The 18,950-nt window shown below is 47.3% G+C and overlaps 2 protein-coding genes across 10 annotated transcripts in view; both read right to left on the bottom strand.

Moving 5' to 3' along the window:
- Nucleotides 1–311: 311 nt before the first annotated feature.
- SPMIP6 (sperm microtubule inner protein 6) lies at nucleotides 312–15,469 on the bottom strand. 5 transcript variants are annotated; one of them, XM_087823190.1, is made up of 8 exons: nucleotides 15,325–15,469; nucleotides 6,517–6,530; nucleotides 5,847–5,976; nucleotides 3,680–3,795; nucleotides 2,642–2,717; nucleotides 2,185–2,419; nucleotides 900–986; nucleotides 312–417 (listed from the first exon to the last, which is right to left on the bottom strand). In XM_087823190.1, exons 1-8 carry the CDS (start codon nucleotides 15,467–15,469, stop codon nucleotides 312–314), a joined length of 909 nt encoding a protein of 302 aa, XP_087679316.1. The 5 variants fall into 5 exon arrangements, with proteins under 5 accessions (XP_087679316.1, XP_016078559.1, XP_087679315.1 ...); XM_016223073.2 differs by lacking the exon at nucleotides 6,517–6,530 and having other exon boundaries at nucleotides 15,335–15,469; XM_087823189.1 differs by lacking the exon at nucleotides 6,517–6,530 and having other exon boundaries at nucleotides 5,847–5,960; nucleotides 15,292–15,469.
- Nucleotides 15,470–16,017: 548 nt separating this feature from the next.
- The window catches only part of FAM219A (family with sequence similarity 219 member A), a 46,564-nt gene continuing 43,631 nt past the window's right edge, over nucleotides 16,018–18,950 (bottom strand). For 3 of the 5 annotated variants that reach the window (XM_087823194.1, XM_087823192.1, XM_087823196.1), the window contains exon 6: nucleotides 16,018–18,869. In XM_087823194.1, the coding sequence (XP_087679320.1) occupies nucleotides 18,711–18,869 (159 nt within the window). In that variant the 3' untranslated portion in view covers nucleotides 16,018–18,710. The remainder of the gene's footprint in view (nucleotides 18,870–18,950) is intronic. The other 2 variants (XM_087823195.1, XM_087823193.1) reach the window with 1 other exon arrangement.

The raw sequence follows: 18,950 nt of genomic DNA on the forward strand, positions 1-18,950 counted from the left end.
CCTGCATGGCTAAGTGAACCCATTAGTTTGGGCTCTAGGGTGGAGGGGAGGACGACACCGGGTGGATACAGGGCTATTTTTCTGTGTCAGGAGGGCACTCAGGGCCAACTAAGGCAAAGTACTGAGATGATGGGAGTGGGGAGGGCTCAGGGCAGGTTGACTTTGAGAAACTGCATCTCAGTTTAGGGGGCGTGGCAGAGGCCTGAGTGACTGGTTCCCCATTGCCAGATCTTGCTGGGTGAGGACACAGGAGGCAGCCTATGGGGTGAAAAGTTTTTTATTGCTCAGCCCCCTTGGCCTGGCCCCCCGCTCTACCAGCAGGGGTAGACAGGGTAAGACTCGGACACAAACTCAGGGTGGACAACATAGTTGTTTCTCTGGGGGCCACCGGTCTTCTTAAAGTGACTTGTGTCCCACCTGTGGGGAGAGATGGGCCAGCCCTTTTGGACCTTCATCCGTCTGATTCCAATTCTCAGTGCTAACCTTATCCCAATTTTTTACACCTAATACTGACCCGAGGCTCCAACACTGACCTCGGATTCTATGGTCAAATTTTTGATTTCTAATACCCAGCCGCTAACATTGACTTCTTACCCTCTACTTCAAGCCCTGAATCTAACGCGCTGATCTCTTGACTCTAAGCCCCACTGCCAACTTGTAACCCCCTTAAATGCTGGCCTCCACCCTTTCCTAGAGGCCTCCATGTCCTAGCCAGTTTTGACTTCCTCATGGCACTGGCGCCCCCTGGTGGCATATTTCAGTCAGTGCATCTCAGCGGACAGTTTCAACCCCAACTAACCCCCCCCCCAACCCCCCCGCCCCCTGGGCCAGGGTTCCTGGCCGCGCCAAGGGAACAGCCCCAGTGTGCATATGCATTTGCCTGTGTGCGCCAGACTTACCTAAGGTTCGGACATGGGTAGTATGACGGCGGGGGAGTTATAACAGCACATTGCATTCCGGGCCGGTGCTCGTAGGGCAATACACTCCTGGAGGAGGAAGCGGTGGGCAGGGAAGGGCTCGGCCTTTTGATTTTCCCCTGCCCCCCAAGCCCAGACCAGGACTCCTCTAAGTGACGCCTCAAGTGTCAGTCCTATGGCTCGGAGATCCTCCCCTCAGGCCTCCTGGTCACCACTGAAGCCTTCAAGTCACCACTGAAGCATCGCCTCTGGGAAGACACCTGAAAGTCCCCCTCTGGGTAAGGCCTCGTTTCTGCCGCCCAGGCTGGGCCGTGGAGCACGCTGGATTCTGGGGAGGGTCGGGCCCCAGTCGTTGAGAACCTGGGGATCCCGGGACCCTCGCCATGGGACAGCAATTACTCCACACTATTGATGGGGTGACGTTTCTGAGGCTCAGGCACTTTCTCTCTCCCCCGTTCCTTTGTAAGGGATAAGACCCAGTCTCACCCAAGGAATCAGTCTCTCTTTGCCTAGGGAGAGGTGGAGGGGATCACCATGGGGTTAGGGACCGGGTTCAGGAACACCCACTGCATAGCTCTTTAGGCTGAGGCGGACATTGGCGTTTTCGCAGGTTCAGCTCGCCTTGTCTGCTGCGGGGAGCAGAGAGAAGGCTGCGCTGCAGTCTGGGCTCGGGCCTCAGTTTTCTCGGCAGTAACATCCGAGGCTGTCTACCTCTGGAGGTGGTGCAGGGCTCCGAGGAGGAGGCCAGGACCCTTCTGGTAATCCAGTTACCGTTTCCTTACTCACTTAGCACTCGGCAATAACGCTGCCCATTCCTGACGGTGACCCGAGGCCCAGGAATAGAGGACACTTCTGAGAACAGGTCCCCAGGACCGGGTGTCCAGGCAGGGAGTGGGGCTGGCGGGCGCGGGGAGGAGATGTGACCGGTGTGCGGGGTTTCTTAATAGAACCCTCCGGGGGGGGGGGGAGCTCCAGAACAGATGCAGGAGCCAGGTTGACCTTGAGCACAGTTCGGGAGGGACAGGATCTGACACTTGGGGGAACCGTCGTGCAGGTTCTCCTGCTTCAGCGGTCCGCTCAGGCCCTGGGGCCAGAGGGCAGGACAGAGCCCAGTAAGGCGGCAGAGCAGGCCTGAGGCGGGTGGGGCCTGGTGCAGGGGAGAAGGCTAGAAGTGGGGAGGGCTGCACTCGGCGGACCTGGCTCGGTTGGGGGCGGGGCCCTGCGGGAGGGGGCGGGGCCCTGCGGGAGGGGGCGGGGCCCTGCGAACCTTACAGTCGGCTCCACCGAGCACAGAGGCCGCGGGCGGCGTTCGGCGCAGGGCGCCCCGGAGGCGCAGTAGTCCATCCCGCGCAGGCAGTAGTGGCGGCCCGAGCAAGGGCTTTCATAACCCTGGAAGGGCAGGCGGCCCGGCAGCGGGTCCACGCACCCGCATCGGGGCGTGATCTGCGGCAGCGTCTGGTTCCGTGACAGCGAGTTCAGCATGTTCACCACGACTTCGCGCTCTGGGTCCGCGTGTCCCAGCCCGGAAGACCCAGACAGACAGTCGCAAGAATGGGAAGAGACAGGGTCAGAGACGGGGAGAGATGGAGACAAAAACAGGGACAGATAGAGACAGGGCTACACCCTCTCCAGGGCCCTCGGCCCCGCCTGGTCCCACAGGTCCCCACCTCTCCCTTCCTGGCCCCCCGCTACCCGCTCCCTTCCACCGCCCCACCGTCCCTCACCATAGGCATTGAGTCGCTCCGGCTTAGGAGGGTACTCCAAGGGCATTCCTCGGACTGCTGTCTCCATCCCGGCTTCCTGGAAATGGGAGGCACGCTTCCTCAAGCTCTGACCTGGAGCGGCCCCCTTTTGGGGGTTCTTCCTCCCAGCACACCCGGACTAGCCCCGGGCTGAGCCTTACCCCGCCCTCCAGAGGCCCCCCTCCCTGCCCGGCTCTGTTTGGGGCTGTCGCCCAGCAACGCGTTTACTCCGCCTACGTGAGGAGGGGTGCGCGGAAGGAATGAAACTAGTTGGACCGGGTCAGCACCCGAGCTTCTAACCACCTTGCCTCAGCGTTTACCTTGAACAAGGGTTTGCCTTGTTAGAGCGTCTCTCTAACAAGGTGTTTTCAGTATTGCTGGCCCATCACAATCCCCTGTGAATTTGTGAAAAGTTCTGATTCTTGAGGAAGTTCTGATTCAAAGGGGTTTCGTCAACCTAAGGTCAGCCTCAGCCTACAGTTGAGAAACCCCGCTGTGGCCTCAGAGCCTCTCACATTCCCTCCCACCTGGGGCTGCCCTGGACTCCTCTCCTTGGAACACTCTCCTTTATTTATCTGCATTGCCCCTGAGTGGCCTTATTTTCCCTCCCTTTGTCCTTGCTCACATCACAAAGGAAGGGAGAGTGAAGTACGTAGCTTAGCTTAATTAACACTGACTCCTTGGCCAGACATGTGGGAAGGAGCCAAGTGGCAAGATTCAGGAATGTAGATTGTCAAGGAGTGCACACTAGCCATGTCCCCATAGAATCCAGCCAGAGGTGGGGACCCAATGAACCCAGTCCCCAGAGATTGGGACCCAGTGACCTAGCACAGCTCCACTCCTGGGTTACCTTGTGTCCTGGAACATACAAACCCTAGTTTCACAGATGGGAAGAGCCCTGGAGCATTATTGATGGGAAAGGGATGAGTAATTAATGGTGAAATATCAGTCCCTGTGGTTTGGGAGGTGGAGGTGTACGTGTGTTCTCCAGACCCCATCTGTGCTGAGCACAGTAGATACCTTAGGCAGGCGGGGAAGGTATGTGGAATACTTGTTCCAGCCAGTACAGTAGTAAGGTTCAATTCTCCATGTGTTACACGGGTCACTGCACAAGTAGTCTGGGTTGCATTTGTCGGCTTGATTATAAGGGGTGGAGACATAAGACAGTGTTACTCATTCCATCCCAGTATCTGAGACTTCCTAAATGTCTCTCCTCTGATCCCCAGCACAAAACTGGACTCTCACCGGTTTCCCTCAGGACAATCAAAGCCCAGCCTGGCCCCCTACTTGTCTTAGACACTGAGATGAGCCCATTTTCCACCTCAGGCTTACTTCTGCTTGGGCCTGGGTCTTTTGGGCTGATCACATTTTATCCTGGCACCACCCTCCCCGAATGAGCCAACCTGGAAACTGGGCCTCCTCCCAATTCCTCCCTCTCATCTTCCACACCTAGTCTTCAAAGTTGGCTTATTCTGCCTCCTTAAAGTCACTTGAATCTATCCCCTCTTCCAGTCTCCCATGGTCTCCCCTGTATCTCTGCAGTGCCTTAACCTGGAGGCAATATAATGTTGTGATCAATAGAATGGACTCTGCAGACAGACTGCTTGGCTTCAGATTTCAGCTCTGCCAGATATTAGCTGAGTGTGACTTTGACTGAGTTAATGTCACTGAATCTGTTTCCTCAGTTTTAAAATGGGGTGATAATCTACTTCATGGGGTTCTTGTGAGATTGAAATGAATTAATATATGTAAAACACTTAGAACTTAGAAAACTATTATTTTATTAGCCTACTGGTCTCCCTACCTCATCTTTGAAATCCTACAATCCAATCTCTACGTAAAAGCTCAAGCACTTTTTCACAGGTGTAAATGTGATCAAGATACTTCCCTCCTTAAAACTTTCCAAAACCCCATCCACCCAAACACCAAATCTATCCACTGTGAGCCACTCTCCTAACACTCTGAAAGAACACATGTGAGACACATTAGGAAAGGAGGTCTAGGAGCCCTGGAAGAGCAGGTGTGTGTATGGGGGCACGGTATTAGGATCGGGAGTTCTGGGTTGGTGGGTAGGACATAATGAATTTGGGGTGTTTGGGACATTCAGGTAAAGATGACCATAGTCATATGGAGAGTGGAATTCTGATGAGATGTCAAGGATAGAAATAAAGACTTGGAGTTATCAGTAATTAAAGACATGGATTAGATGAAATGATCTCGGGAGTAAGGAGAGAAGAGGCCTCAGATTAGCACTCTGAGGAACCCCATGTTTCCAGAGTCAGTAGACAAGACACCCAGGAAATTGAGGCATCAGAGAAGCTGGGGAAGGAAGGAGTTTCAAGAAGCAGAGAGTAGTCAGAGAGAGAAATGCATAGGACAGGTCTCATAAGGCAAAGGCTAAAGAGCATCATGGATATGGTAGTTAGAACCACACAAGAGCAGTTTTAATGTCTTGAGTGTAGAAGATGCAGACCCCCACTTTCACCTGGATGAAGATCTGTCAACAATCCCTTCAAAAAGTACTTATGGAGCCTGATGCTGTTCTAGGTGGAGGGGGCACAGCTGTGATTAAGACAAGACTCTCTGCTCTTTTGGAATGTACGGTGTGATAGATCATCAACACCAAATTAAATGAGAAAGATAATTTCTTATAAGGTGTAAGAAGGAGGGAGGAAGTAGATAGAGACAGAGAGTATAGACTGTTTCCGAAAATCTTGGTTATGAAGGGGAGGAGGAAGAGAGAATTTTTAGGCAGGAAGAGATTAGAAAATATTTCCAAGTGGAGGGGAGAGAGGTGTGGCGAAGCAGAGGGATGCAGGATATATGGGGAGCTTGATGGAACAGGGTCACCAAGAAGATGGGAGAAGATGGCACCTGGATTTGTTTGGAGGAGGTTAATACTCCCTCTATCTCTCTAGGGACAAGACGGAGGCCTCTTTCAGTTCTTTGGTACAGACAAGGGGCTCCCAAAAGGCAGGGCCTGAATCTCCGCCGGGGTAAGTGTCAGGTCAAGTGGTTTGGGAGTCAAGCTGGAGTGGGGGTAGTTAGAGAAGAAGCCCGGTCATGGGTAAGGAATAAGACTGATATATGATGGGGGTGGAGGTCAGGATCCAAGTTGGATTCAGATGAAGGGTCATTGTTGGGGTCACTGAATAGGGTCAGAGTTGGGCGAGGGGTGAGGCCCTACCTTCCTCTCGAGAGAGCCAGTATTTCTCAGGCAAGTAGGGATGGCCTGGTATGGGACTCCTATAGCTGTAGTCCTGCACAGCACACTTGACCATCCTCTGCAGGGCTTCAGGATCTACATGGCGCAGGCCCTGTGCAAGGGGAGAGGGGAGGAAGTGGCTAAGTGCACAGAGACTCCAGCCTCGGAGTCCTGTTGGACTTAGATCTAGACACTATTTAGAAGGTAAGCCCAGGTGGGTCTCCCAACCACCTCCCTATGCCCGAAGGATTCCCATGCCAGCCTTGCATAATTCTCTCATTTTTTTTTTTTTTTTTTTTTTAAGAGCTGCTTTTCAGAGAGAGTGGAAAGGAGAGAGAGAGAGAGAGACAGACATCTATGTGAAAGAGAAACACTGATTGGTTGCCTCTCGCACCCACCTCAACCAACCAGGGCCAGGGATGGAGCCTACAGCTATGGTATGTGCCCATGATGGGAATCAAACCTGGGACCCTTCAGGCTGTGGGCCAATGCTCTAACCACTGAGCAAAACTGGCTAGGGCTGCATAGTTCTATTATTTGAATTACTTTCCATTCCAGGCTAGGGCTTAGAGCCAGGCATTTGCCTTCAGTCAGAGTGGTTTTCTGGTGTTCTCATTTCTGTCCTTTTATTGACAGGGAGCTCTTTAAGGACAGAGTTGGAAGGTCCTGTCATCTTTTGTTCCAGGCTGTACACAGCCTGGGAGCAGAGCCTGGATTACTCCCATCAGAGCAACAGCCCCTGGTATAACCTGGAGCCTCAGCAAAGGCTGGCTGCCCTGGGAGCTGGCTACCTTATTCAGGTGTTTGGGTCAGGGAGGGCTCTCTTAGAATCTGACACCTTGAAGAAGAATGGGACTGGAGGGACCCCTACTTTAAAATATAATTCCCTGTCTCTGACCTGCCCCTGACTCTGCTGTGGTAATGATTTTGATGCCATATTACCCTTGACCCTGACACTCACTTTGCCCTGGTCTTCATCCTAACCTGATCTTGGTTGAGGTCCTGGGCCCCCTGCTTCTTGGAGTTCACCTCATCTTATCCCATCACCCCTTGTTGGGCTAGATCTGTAGAATCCCAAATCTAGACTTCCCTTTGGGCCCCCCTTGTCCTCAGCCGAGGGGAAAAAGCCAAGTTAGTTGTGAGCCTATAGGTCTCTGTAGGCAACTGGTATGAAAAGGCAATTGGGTCACCCAACAAAGTCAGACAGCGGAAAGAACTTCCTCTGGGAAGTAAGATGCTGGGATGACACTGCCACCCACATTTCTCCCTTATGATCTAAAGGGGAGAGAATTTTCTTGCCCAGGGATGAGACCTTGCTGCTCCTTGTGCTCCTACCACCCTGAAAACCTCTCAGCTAAGGGGCTTCTTGGATCCTCTGTGCCCAGCTGAGGTTTTGTTCTGTGGGCAGATCCTGCACAATCAAATTCCATATGGGTAGAAGGGCCCCATAACTTGTCACCTCCCCGAACTTTACACACACTCGCAGGTCCACACATACATATAGATCTATGTACCCAGGTACACTCATAGACACACTTTCAGATGTACATCTATACATACACACTCAGACATACACACAGAGAAATACAAAGACAGTCTTTAGAAGAACTCACAGAGATCAATTTTTCCATTCAAGGCTTTCCTCAGATATCCATAATCTTTGATTGCCTGCTCATGTTTATGAGTAGGAGACTGAAATGCTTATTGGAGGCACTGAGTTGCTGATGGGCTTTGTCAATCACGAGCATCACTGTAGGATGATCTGGCTAGACTATTTTTTGCAAACTCTGTCAGTATCTGTAGGTATTTCTTCTTGGGCTGATCAGATCCTTCAGAAGAGATTCTTTCAATCTTTGGCCTGAGGGTAGTGACCTAGCTAGTGGACAAAAGGGCTGCTGTGATTTTAACATTCAGTATATAGAGAGAGACCCTCCTGTTTTCAGTATGGTACCTTGCCCTCAACTGGGCCTGGCATTCCCAGTCCTGAGATCCTCGCCAAAAAATAAGCCTTCTAACTTTTGTAGAGATGGAGTGAATAGTCACCCTATGACGTGGAACAGAAGAGGAGATTAGTGGGTTTAACTGCTTCTTTTCAAAAATTTTTAAAAATTGGTATTTAGAGAGAGGACAGGAGAGGGAGAGAGAAACAGTAGCTGCTTCCTGCATGCCCTACATCGGGGATTGAGCCTGAAACCCAGGCATGTGCCCTCACTGGGAATTGAACTAGCAACCCTTCGGTGCACAGGATGATGCCCAACCAACCGAGTCACACTGGCCAGGGCTTAACTGCTTCTTTTTCTTTCTCTCTTAATCCTCACCCTAGAATATTGTTTTCCATTGATTGTTTCTAGAGAGAGGGGAGGGGAGGAAGGTGGGGGGAGAGGGAAAGAGAGAGAAACATCTATGTGAAAGAGACACATCGATTGGTTGCCTCCCTGACTGGGGATGGAGCCTGCAACTGAAGTACATGTCTTTTACTGGGAATCAAACCCACGACCCTTTGGTCCGAGGGCTGACACTCTAACCACAGAGCCAAACTGGCCAGGGCTTAACTGCTTCTTAACTGCTTTCAAATCATCCTTATTTTAGCCTTGGTCTTGTTCCACTTTTAAGAAGCCTAATATTATTAATTCCTGAGGCTTATGAAAATTCTGTGCTTTTACGTTGAATTATGTCTTGTGTTTCCCATTGCTGGCTTTGGATTCAGCTTTCGCAGATCTGCTAAATCAGTTACTAATTATCTATTATACTTTCCAGCTTCTCAAATTTTGTTGTCATGCCTCTTCTTTCTCACTATTCTTGTGTTTATATCTTAAATATCCATTTACTGTAGTTTTTGAGGGTTTCAGGAGGGAGTTAAAACACATGTGTTTAATTTTAACCCAGAGCACTATAGTTCTCTATATATTCTATGTACTAATTCTTTGTCAGTCACATGTTGTAAATATCTTCTTTCAGTTTGTGGTTTGTATCTTCATTTTCTCTGTGGTCTATATATATTTTTTAATCCTCACATGAGGATATTTTTTTCCATTGAGAGAGTGGGAGAGAGAGAGAGAAACATCGATGTGAAAGAGACATCGATTGGTTGCCTCCTGCACGTGCCTCGACCAGGGCAGGGACCGAAACTGCAACCAAGGTGCATGCCCTTGGTTGGAATCAAACCTACGACCCTTCAGTCCACGGACTGACGCTCTAACCACTGAACCAGACTGGCCAGGGCATCTCTGTGGTATCTTTTGATGAGCAGAGTTCTTAATATTAACATGGTTGAATTTATTAATCTCTTAGGTAGTGCTTTTGTGATTTAAGAAATTCATCCACACTCTAAGATAATGGAGATAATGTCTTATATTTTCTTCTAAAAGCTATACAGTTTATTTTCCTTAAGCTTTTAATCTGTCAGGTATTGCTTTTGGGGTTTGGCGTGAGTTAGGGATCAATTTTATTTTTATCTATCTGGATAATCAATTGTCTCATTGAGTATCTTCTCCCACATATTTGTAATGCCACACCAAGCCTGATGTATCTTTTCCCATAGCTTTACTTTCAATCACCTCTGTTGTATATTGTTTCCATTTATGTGTGGCTCCATTTCTGATCTATTTTATTTCATTAATAAATTTGCCTATTCATACAGTAATACTATGCTTTATGCCTTTATATAGCTTGGTAATAAGTATTAATATCTGACTGGACAAGTCCCCTTCTTCTTCAAGTATGTTTTAGCTATTTCTTGAGTCTCTGACCTTCTCTATAAATTTTAGAAATGGCTTGTCAAATCCTTCAAAAAACCTTGGGATTTTAATTAGAATTGCATTGCATCCTTATTTTAGTGACTCTTCCTATCCACAAGCATGTGATACCTCTCCACTTAAGTGTTTTTTTAAGTATTCAAAGTTTTATAATATCGTTCATACAGTTTGCACACATTCTAGATTTATTCCTACTTACTTTTAATTTTTGTTGCTAGAATGATATGTATTTTAAATTATGCTTTCTAATTATTTGTTGATGTAAAGATGTGATTGACTTTATCTTATACTTATTCAACTTTCTAAATTCTTATTCTGATAAATTATAGATTCTATATACACAACTATATCATCTGTGAATGACAGTTTTTTATTCCTTTCCTATCCTTGCATCTTGCATGATATTATTTTCCAATATACAACTTAGCTGATATTGTTTTCCAATATTTTGGTTCTTTTATAACTTTTGTGTGTGTGTGTGTGCGCTGTGGAAAATGGATACTTTTCCCTTGAAACAGTCTTTTCTTTTTCAACCTCACCCGAGGATATTTTTTCCATTGCTTTTCAGAGAGTGGAAGGGACAGAGAGAAACATCAATGTGAGAGAGACACATCGGTTGGTTGCCTCCTGCATGTATCCCAACCACCAGGACTGGGGATCAAACCTGTGACTGAGGTACCTGCCCTTGGCCAGAATCGAACCTGGGACACTTCAGTCCGTGGGGCTGACGCTCTAATCACTGAGCAAAACTGCTAGGGCTATAATTTAAAAAAAAAAATGTTTTTCTTGCCTGGCCGGGTGTGGCTCAGCGGTTGAGCATTGACCTAGGATCCAGGCGATCATGGTTTGATTCCCGGTCAGGGCACATGCCCGGTTGCGGGCTTGATCAATGACTCTCTCACCATTGATGTTTCTATCTCTCTCTCTCCCTCTCTTTTCCTCTCTCTGAAATCAATAAAGATATATTAAAAATAAATAAATAAAATAAATAAAAAACGTTTTTCTTGAGAGAGAGGGAGGGAGAGGGAGATAGAAACATCAATGATAAGAGAGTCATTGATCGGCTGCCTCCTGCACGCCCCCTGCTGGGGATGGAGCCCGAAATCTGGGCATGTTCCCTGACTGGGAAATCAAACCGTGACCTTCTGGATTATAGGTTGATGCTCATCTGTGAAGCCATACCGTCCAGGCACCTTTTTATAAATTTTGAAAAATAAAAGTCATTATAATTATTTTCTGTAGACAATGTTTGTTTAAATTTATCTCAGGTTTGCCAGTTTCTTTCTTTCTTTTTTTTAAAAAATATATCTTTATTGATTTCAGAGAAAGGAAAGGAGAGGGAGAGAGAGAGATAGAAACATCAATGATGAGTCATTGATTGAGCCCGCAACCCGGGCATGTGCCCTGACCGGGAATCGAACCCCAATCGCCTGGATCCTAGGTTGATGCTCAACTGCTGAGCCATGCCCGGCCGGGCAGGTTTGCCAGTTTCTTAGCTTACCGTTCCTTCTTGCATCTCAGACCTTCTTTTTTGTAATAATTTTCCTTCTCCCCAAAGAATACCCTTTGGCAATTTCTTTACTATAGGTTTGATGATAGTATACATTTTAGTTTTTGTCTGTAAAAGTCTTTATCTTTCTTCTTAATTTTGTTCTTGAAAGGAAGACACTTACTTGGAAAACAATTTATCTCTCTTTTTAAGGCCATCTTTTAAGCTGGTGTTGTGTAGTTTCACTGTGAGGTAACTAAGTGTGGAATTCCTTCTATTTATTCTGTAGCTGTGGATTTATTTCTTTCATCAGTTCTGGAAAATTCAGAGCTTTTTCCTCTTCAGATAATGCCTATTTTTTCTGCTCTTTCTTTTTAGGACTCCAAGTAGATTTGTGTGGATCTTCTCCTTTTGTCTTTCATATTGCTTAATGTTTCCTTCATATTTTCTATTTCTTTGTCTCTCTTTGGTGCATTCTGGAAAATTTCTTTCATTCTGTCTTTCAAATCATTGACAGTGGATTTAACCCATCCACTATCCCCATATAAATATTTGGTTTTAACAAATATGGTTTTCATTTCTAAAATTCCTATTCGGGTATTTTTTATATTTGTCTGGTATTTTTAAAAATATTTCTTGTTGTTTGCTCATATTGATAATTTCACATTTTATTTTAAAAATTCATAACATTTTGTATTCTTTAACTGTTAATTTCAATATCTGAAGTCCCTTGAGGTTTAAGTCTGTTGTTTCTGCTGACTGTCACCTGGTGATTTGTTTCCTTATATCTCTTCTTGTAAGCTCAGATTTGATTGGCCTGATTTTAAAGGATACCTGAAAACGTACATTGAGAATATTTTTCACCATAGAAGATACATACATTCATCGTGTGTGTGTGTGTGTGTGTGTGTGTGTGTGTGTGTGTGTATGTTAGGGGGCAGGGAGCCAGAGATCACTGAACTTTCTTGTTCAGTTTGGAATTTACAGTTTTAGCTCCTCCATCTTTTAGCTAGCTTAAGGCTTAAACTCCTGCTTGTAGTGCTGACATTGGCATTTGTCTTTAGGACAGTCCTACCTTCTCTGTATATTTACCACTCACCTCCATGAGAGTCCAAAACAAAAGTTAATTTTTATGCAGGATCTAGCTGTTTTGTAGTAGGAGCATCTTTCAGAATTTTCTAGACCACCATACTGCCAGAAGCAAATCCTTTCTTTCATTCTTAATCCCACTGCTACTCACAGAAGCTGTCTGCCAGGTTGCTCAGGTTTACTACATCCAAGAGATTCCTTCCTGTGTGGACAACATTTAATATTGTCCTTTGTCTAACAATGCTATCTTGGTTGGTTTATCTTTGACTTTCTTCCTATCACTCTTGTCTCTTTTTACAGCTCTTCTTCCTTTACCTACCCCTTAAATATGAATATTCTCCACAGTTCTGTGTTGGCCGTTTTCTTACTCTTCCTTGGCAATCCTATTCACTTCCATGACTTCAGCTACCACCTATATATTGGTGATTTAAAAATCTATATCTGACCCGGCCAGGAGTGGCTCAGCAGTTGAGCATCGACCTAGGATCCAGGAGATCGTGGTTCAGTTTCCTGTCAGGGCACATGCCCAGGTTGCGGGCTCAATTCCCAGTCAGGGGCATGAAGGAGGCAGCCAATCAGTGACGACTCTCTCATCATTGATGTTTCAATTCTCTCTCTCCTCTCCCTTCCTCTCTCTGAAATCAATAAAGATATATTTTTTTAAAAAAATCTCTATCTGTAGCCCAAACCTCTTTCCTTTGCTTCAGAGCTAAGTATATCCAACAATCCACCAGACATTTTTTCCTGAAATTCCTTGAATATTTGTCCCAAAATGAACTCCAAATCTCAGTTTGTAGCACTACCATTCCTCCAATTGCCAGAGCCCAAAATCCAGGAATCATCCTAATCTCTCCTCTCTTCTTTATATCCTGATAACAAGATATGTTGATCTAGTTCTTAAAATTTCCTTCTATTGAGTGTGGAAAAGCAGGCAGGCACTCTCATATTTTGCTGGTGGGCATTTAAATTATTACAAACCTTATTATAGCAATTTGAAGTATATATCAAAATTTTAAATATGCATGTCCTTTCTCCTAACAATTTTATGTCTAGGAATTTGTCCTTAGGGAACAGTTGATATATACAAAGATAGATATATACAAGAATGATAATATTAGTAAAATTTTATAAATAATCTAAACTTCCAATAATATATGATTTCTTAAATATATTTTGGTACATTCATAAAATACCATAGTCATTAAAATTATAAAATATGTTTGACAAGGAAAATGGCCTGATATATGGTTATATAAAAAAAACAATATTCAGCCCGGCTGGGCATGGCTCAGTGGTTAAGCATCGGCCTAGGATCCAGGCGATCAGGGTTCAATTCCCGGTCAGGGCACATGCCCGGTTGTAGGCTTGATCAATGACTCTCCCCTCATTGATGTTTCCATCTCTCTCTCTCCCTCTCCTTTCCTCTCTCTGAAATCAATAAAGATATATTTTTTAAAAAAATATTCAAAATATTAGTATACAATATGATACCATTTTCATAAAAATATTTGCTTCCTAAAAGGGCATATAATAATAAATTAACAGTGATTATTTTGGGTAGTAAGATTATAGGCTTTTTTTTCTTTGTGCCTCTTTGAGTTATCCCCATTTTCTGCATTGAGAATATATTTACTTTATAATTATAAAAATTATTATTATTTTTAATCCTCATCTGAGGATATTTTCTCCATTGCTTTTCAGAGAGACAGAGACATCGATGTGAGATTAGACACATTGATTGGTTGCCTCCCGTACATGGGATCAACTCTGCAACAGAGGTACATACCCTTGGCCGGAATCGAACCCAGGACCCTTCAGTCCACAGGCTGACACTCTAACCATTGAGCAAAACTGGCCAGGGCAATAAAAATTATTTTTAATTCCTGCCTATAATTAGGACTTTCAGTCAAGATGGAGGATATGTGAACTATAATTGAAAATATACCTATAAAAAAAATTCTTTTTTATCCAACAAATTCCCTTTTTCGCTGCCACAGTCTCTCCTCATCTCCCACATACACTCTCCTCCCTCCTCCTCTACCATCTTTCTTGGCTTCTTTCCCTCAGCTCCAGCCTCTCCATTCTCCTGCCACTGTAGCCAGCGTGGCATAACTCACAATCTAACCATGACACTCATAGATTAGAAAACCTGGAGCATTACATCCTTGTTTCTCAACACAGCCTGAGGCCCTTTGTGGCCTGCAGGCTCTTCTCTTACCATTGGGGCTAGCTCTTCCCTCTGCTTCAGCAGTTCTCAGTTCCTGGTGGGTCCCTGCCCCCAGACTGCCCTTTCTTAGGACTGTCTTCTGCTGGAAGCCTCTTCCCCCTGGATCGTTTAGTAGACCTGCCCTAAAGTCCCAGGAATGCTCTCCCCTTTCCAGCTCTTGTACCAGTGCCCATGCCTTTGCTGGTGCATTTCCACACAGGACAACCCTACTTTGTTCACTTGTTTGTTGAGAGCTCCTGAAAGGCAGGGCCTGGCCCTTCATTGTTATATCCATATTGTTATATCCACATGTAGATCCCCAACAAAGTTTGTTGGATGGTGTGCACAAATAAATTCCCTTAGGCAGTTACAATTAGACTCACAGATCTCTCCATTTTGTGCAAGCTACACAGATACAGGGAGGCTGTGATACACATGCATAAAACATGCCTATTGGACCTTTTCTGGCATATCCCACAGGCAGCCTCGGGACCTGTGTGCTTTCTGATCAGTCTGCCTGGAATCCTGTTCTTTTAGCTCTTCACGTGGCTCTCATCTAGGTCCTTTGTCTAGGTCCTCTACGACCTTTCTATTTAAGTAGCTCTCTCTGGTTACTTTCCATTTCCATTACCCTGTTTATTTCCTTTATAGCATTTTGGATAATTTAGAAAAGTCTTCTTTAATTCTTAATTATTATCTAACTCTTTATATTTCCTACTCTGGTACAGTAGGGTACCATGAAGGCAGGATCTGGTACTATTTTATATATCATTGTAAATTTCACACCTAGGCAAAAGAATAAAACACACATGCAAAGCTACAAAATAATTACAAACCTAATGACAACCACACGCTGCCCGTCATCCAGACATGCATGGCCATACACACTGGCCTGACTCTGCCCCCACCCCCACCCCCAACCTCTACTTACCGGGGTCACAAATTTGTTGACTTCCCAGGCCCTCAGAGGTGGGTCCCTATAGACCTTCTTGATGGAGTTAGGAGCCCTGTAGGAGTCACTGTAGGTGCTGATGGGGGTCTTGGTCTTTCGGGAGAAGAGGAACATAGTGGGGTCTAGGGAAAGCCGTGGTGGGCTCTACCTACCAAGGGCTCCTGCAAACCATCAGTGATCACCCCCTCCCCCAGATCGCCCACACCTCCACCCCAGCAGGTGCCTTAGCTGCTGCGATCCTATTCTATGGAGGATCTTTCAACTTCCCTCTCCCACAGCCTTCCTGCTCCTACCCCACCCTGCTTCCCTCTCCAGGTTGGGCACTGCCCATTATGATATCACCTGGCTTAGTCCCAGCCCTGGGGAAGCGAGGAAGTCCAATTCTCTTCCTACTCTCAGCCTCTTTCTCCCTCAAGCCTCTCAAAATAGCCCAATTTCTAAGAGTTCAGAGCGCCTCTGAAGATCTAGGCCAAGCTTCTCACTTTGATGAAGAGAAATGGAGGTTCCAAGGGGTCATGCAGCAAGTCAGTGGCAGGCCTGGCCGGGGAACCCACAAGTGGAGGTAGAGTGAAATGTGCATTCAGAGGATCATTTTCTCCCTTTCCCAGCCCACCTGCCCCTTGCCCACACCCCAGGTAGGGAGCTGAGGCTGGCTTGTTTGATGCTTTTAATATCATTATTTGTGTTACACGATACACAATCAAGGATGATGGTCAATACTGCAATGGAAATGTTAAAAAAAATATTATACACAGCTCATGTCTTCCACACACCTTCCTGGAAATAAATTAGTGAGCGCGGAGAAACCTGACTGGGTGGCAGCCAGAGCTGAGGGTAGAGGGAGTGTTAAGGCAGTATCTACAGGGGGAAGGGTGGCAGGGGCAAGCTAAGGCCTCAATCCCTCCCCTCCATCCTCCCAGACAGGGGAGGAGGGAACCATACACTCCCTAGTCCCAGAAGGTGCTGGCTGCCAGCCTCCTACCTCTCTCCACCACTCATTTACTGCCTCAGTCGGAAGCCCTTTCCTGCCAGGGAACTAGGTATGTCCTGTGGGGAGGGAGCTATTCCCTGGTTCCTCAGGGCCAAAGGGGTTCAGCAGTGGGCCATAGTCACACAGCAAATCAGCAGCAAAGGTAGTAGTCTAAATGAGCCCTGGTGGGGGCCCTGCCTGGAAATGAGGAGGTACTCAAAGGGTGTTCTCAAAGGGTGAGTCAAGGAGCCCAGGGTGGTGGGAGGCTTGGTAGTAGGAGGCTTGGCTCTGGGGCCCAGATGACAGGGTGTAGGAATCCGACCACAGTGGGAGAGACAGGCACAGACAGGGGCTGGTATGGGCCTGTGGGCCCTGCAGGTACCGTCTCTGTCCTTGCCTCCATTTGGCATTTTCCCATCACCTAACCAGGGTCCCTGTACTAGAGGAGGTAGGAGTGGGTTGGAGGAATTGAGGGTGGAGAGCTGCACCTCAGCACTTTGGAGCTGGCAGCCCCTGGTTGTGGTGCAGGGAGAGCTGCTACCCTTCCTAAGCTAGCAGCCTGACTCCTCATTACCCTCTCCCCATTCCAGCTCCCACTTCCCAGGAATGGAATCCAGGGAATAATAGGCTGTGAGGTGGCAGCATGGAAGAATGGGGGGTATACACCCTGGCCCTGGGATATGGAGTTTGTGGGGCATAGACCTGAGCAGTCTTAGGCTACCTGTGCTTTCATTTTTCTTCACACGGGAGCAGGTCTATACTGTCCAGTCCCAGGGGAGGACCTTGGTCACCTTTTCCCTTTTGACTTTCTTCATCAGCTTTTCTGGCATCTTCCTCACCCCAGCAACAGCAGTGGATGTTGCAGTAAACACATTCTGACTCACAGACACCCCATATAACTAACTACATATACAATATATACCAACATATACAATATATACTCACACACACATACACCTTCATACACACACACATACTTCCAAATAGATCTGCATGCACTCAGACATACACAGGTGCCATAGAAACCTCCCCCTTGTTTCACACAGACATACAACTCAGGAAGCCTCCTAGGTGTATCTCTATACATGGAGACCTCCAGATATACCTCCACAGAAATTCCTATGAAAAAATTCCTTCAGAACCTTAACAATAATTTCAGATGCTGCTCATTTTACAGTTGAAGCCCAGGGAATGCAAGTGGCTTATTGAAAACCACAGGGGCAGTGCCAGAGCTAGGACTAGAACCCAGGCTTCTGACTCCCAGTCCAGGGCTCTCAGTCCACTGCACTGCTGAACAGCCTCTCACAGTGTTAACAGATCACACAGTCACTTCCTCACCATCTATGACAGAAATAGACATCTAGAAAGACAGGCCCACTGCAGAGACAGACACACATCCTGACAACCTCAGACACACACGCATTCTGCCATGCTCTCCCTACCATACACATGCAGTCACAGTATTCTCCTAAGCTTGCTTCCTTGATGGTTCTTACTGGGAAGAAGGATCTGTAATCTTGGCCTGGAGTGAGATGGGAATAGGGCATTCAAGGCCAGGCTTATCTCCTGCATCCAGCCTGGGCCAGAGACCAATGAACAGAGGCTGTGTGTGTGTGTGTGTGTGTGTGTGTGTGGTGGTTGGCAGAGAGATACATTGGTTAGGGGCAGATGAGGACAGATGATACCATCCCAACCATCCCAAACTCTGGCGTGTTTCTAAGGCCCACCTTACCCTCAACTCAGACAATAAGGAAGGAAGGAGTGAATGGGGCAAAGAGGAGGAAGAAGGCAGTGATCCAATAGGTGGAGGACAACCCACTGGGCAACTTTGTCAGGGTTCCCTTCTGGAGATGGGGGGAGAAATGCAAATAGGTAATGGGCAGGCAGGGAGTGCTGGAGGGAGCCCCAAGGTGCTGGGCCCTGCCCCCACTGCCCTGGGCCTTTCTTCCTCAGAGCCCCTTTTCTCATTGGGCTGGGGGGTTCATGGCTTCGCTGGGGTGGGGCCAAGCCCCTGGCTTTGTGATCCCTCCCCCCACTCATTACTGTTGGCCTCCCTGCTGTCCAGGCCCCCACTCTCCCACTGGACTGCAGCTTTGGGGAGAATGACAAGGTGCTGGGCAAATTCCCTCAAGTAACCGAACAAATAGCCCCTTCCCCTCCTCAGCCCCTGGGGTGGAGGGAGACCCGGTTTTGGTTTCTCCGGCTCTATGAACACACAGAGGTACACGTCCTACCATAGGAGGAAGCAATGACTTTTACGAGGTTGGCGGCTGTAGGGGACGCAGGGCCAGGGGTCAGGCAGAAGAGCTGGGGAGGGGTTAGCCCCTGCGCTGTCTAACCTGGCCCATGGTGGCCCAGCTCCTTCAGTTGCAGAGGCCCCACTGGCTACTGAATGTGGCAGGCAGTGGAGGATGTGGCCTGGCAGCACATGCAGGTGGGGTTCACGGACTTGGGGGGAATGAGGTCCAGGTCCTCATCGTCAGGGATCTCGTCTAACCGGTAGCCATCCTTCAGCAGCTGGATGTTCAAATCTTGGTTGATCTGCTGTAGACAAAGGGGAGGGAGGTCAGGCTCAGGGCCATCCAAAGGCACCACCCACAGCCTGGCTGCATCCCCAGGCCTTCT

Source organism: Miniopterus natalensis, chromosome 12 (genome assembly GCF_054644295.1).
Source record: "Miniopterus natalensis isolate mMinNat1 chromosome 12, mMinNat1.hap1, whole genome shotgun sequence".
NCBI classification, from domain to species: Eukaryota; Metazoa; Chordata; class Mammalia; order Chiroptera; family Miniopteridae; genus Miniopterus; species Miniopterus natalensis.

Bases quoted from the DNA above. Each gene is read 5' to 3' on its own strand.
- SPMIP6 (XM_087823189.1), bottom strand. From the start codon at position 15,469: ATGTTCCTCTTCTCCCGAAAGACCAAGACCCCCATCAGCACCTACAGT. The intron at 5,961-15,291 runs GTGTGTATGGCC...TGCGCCATGTAG, and splicing joins GTGGGGGCAGAGTCAGGCCA to ATCCTGAAGCCCTGCAGAGG. The intron at 2,420-2,641 runs GTGAGGGACGGT...ACGCGGACCCAG, and splicing joins GGAGCGACTCAATGCCTATG to AGCGCGAAGTCGTGGTGAAC.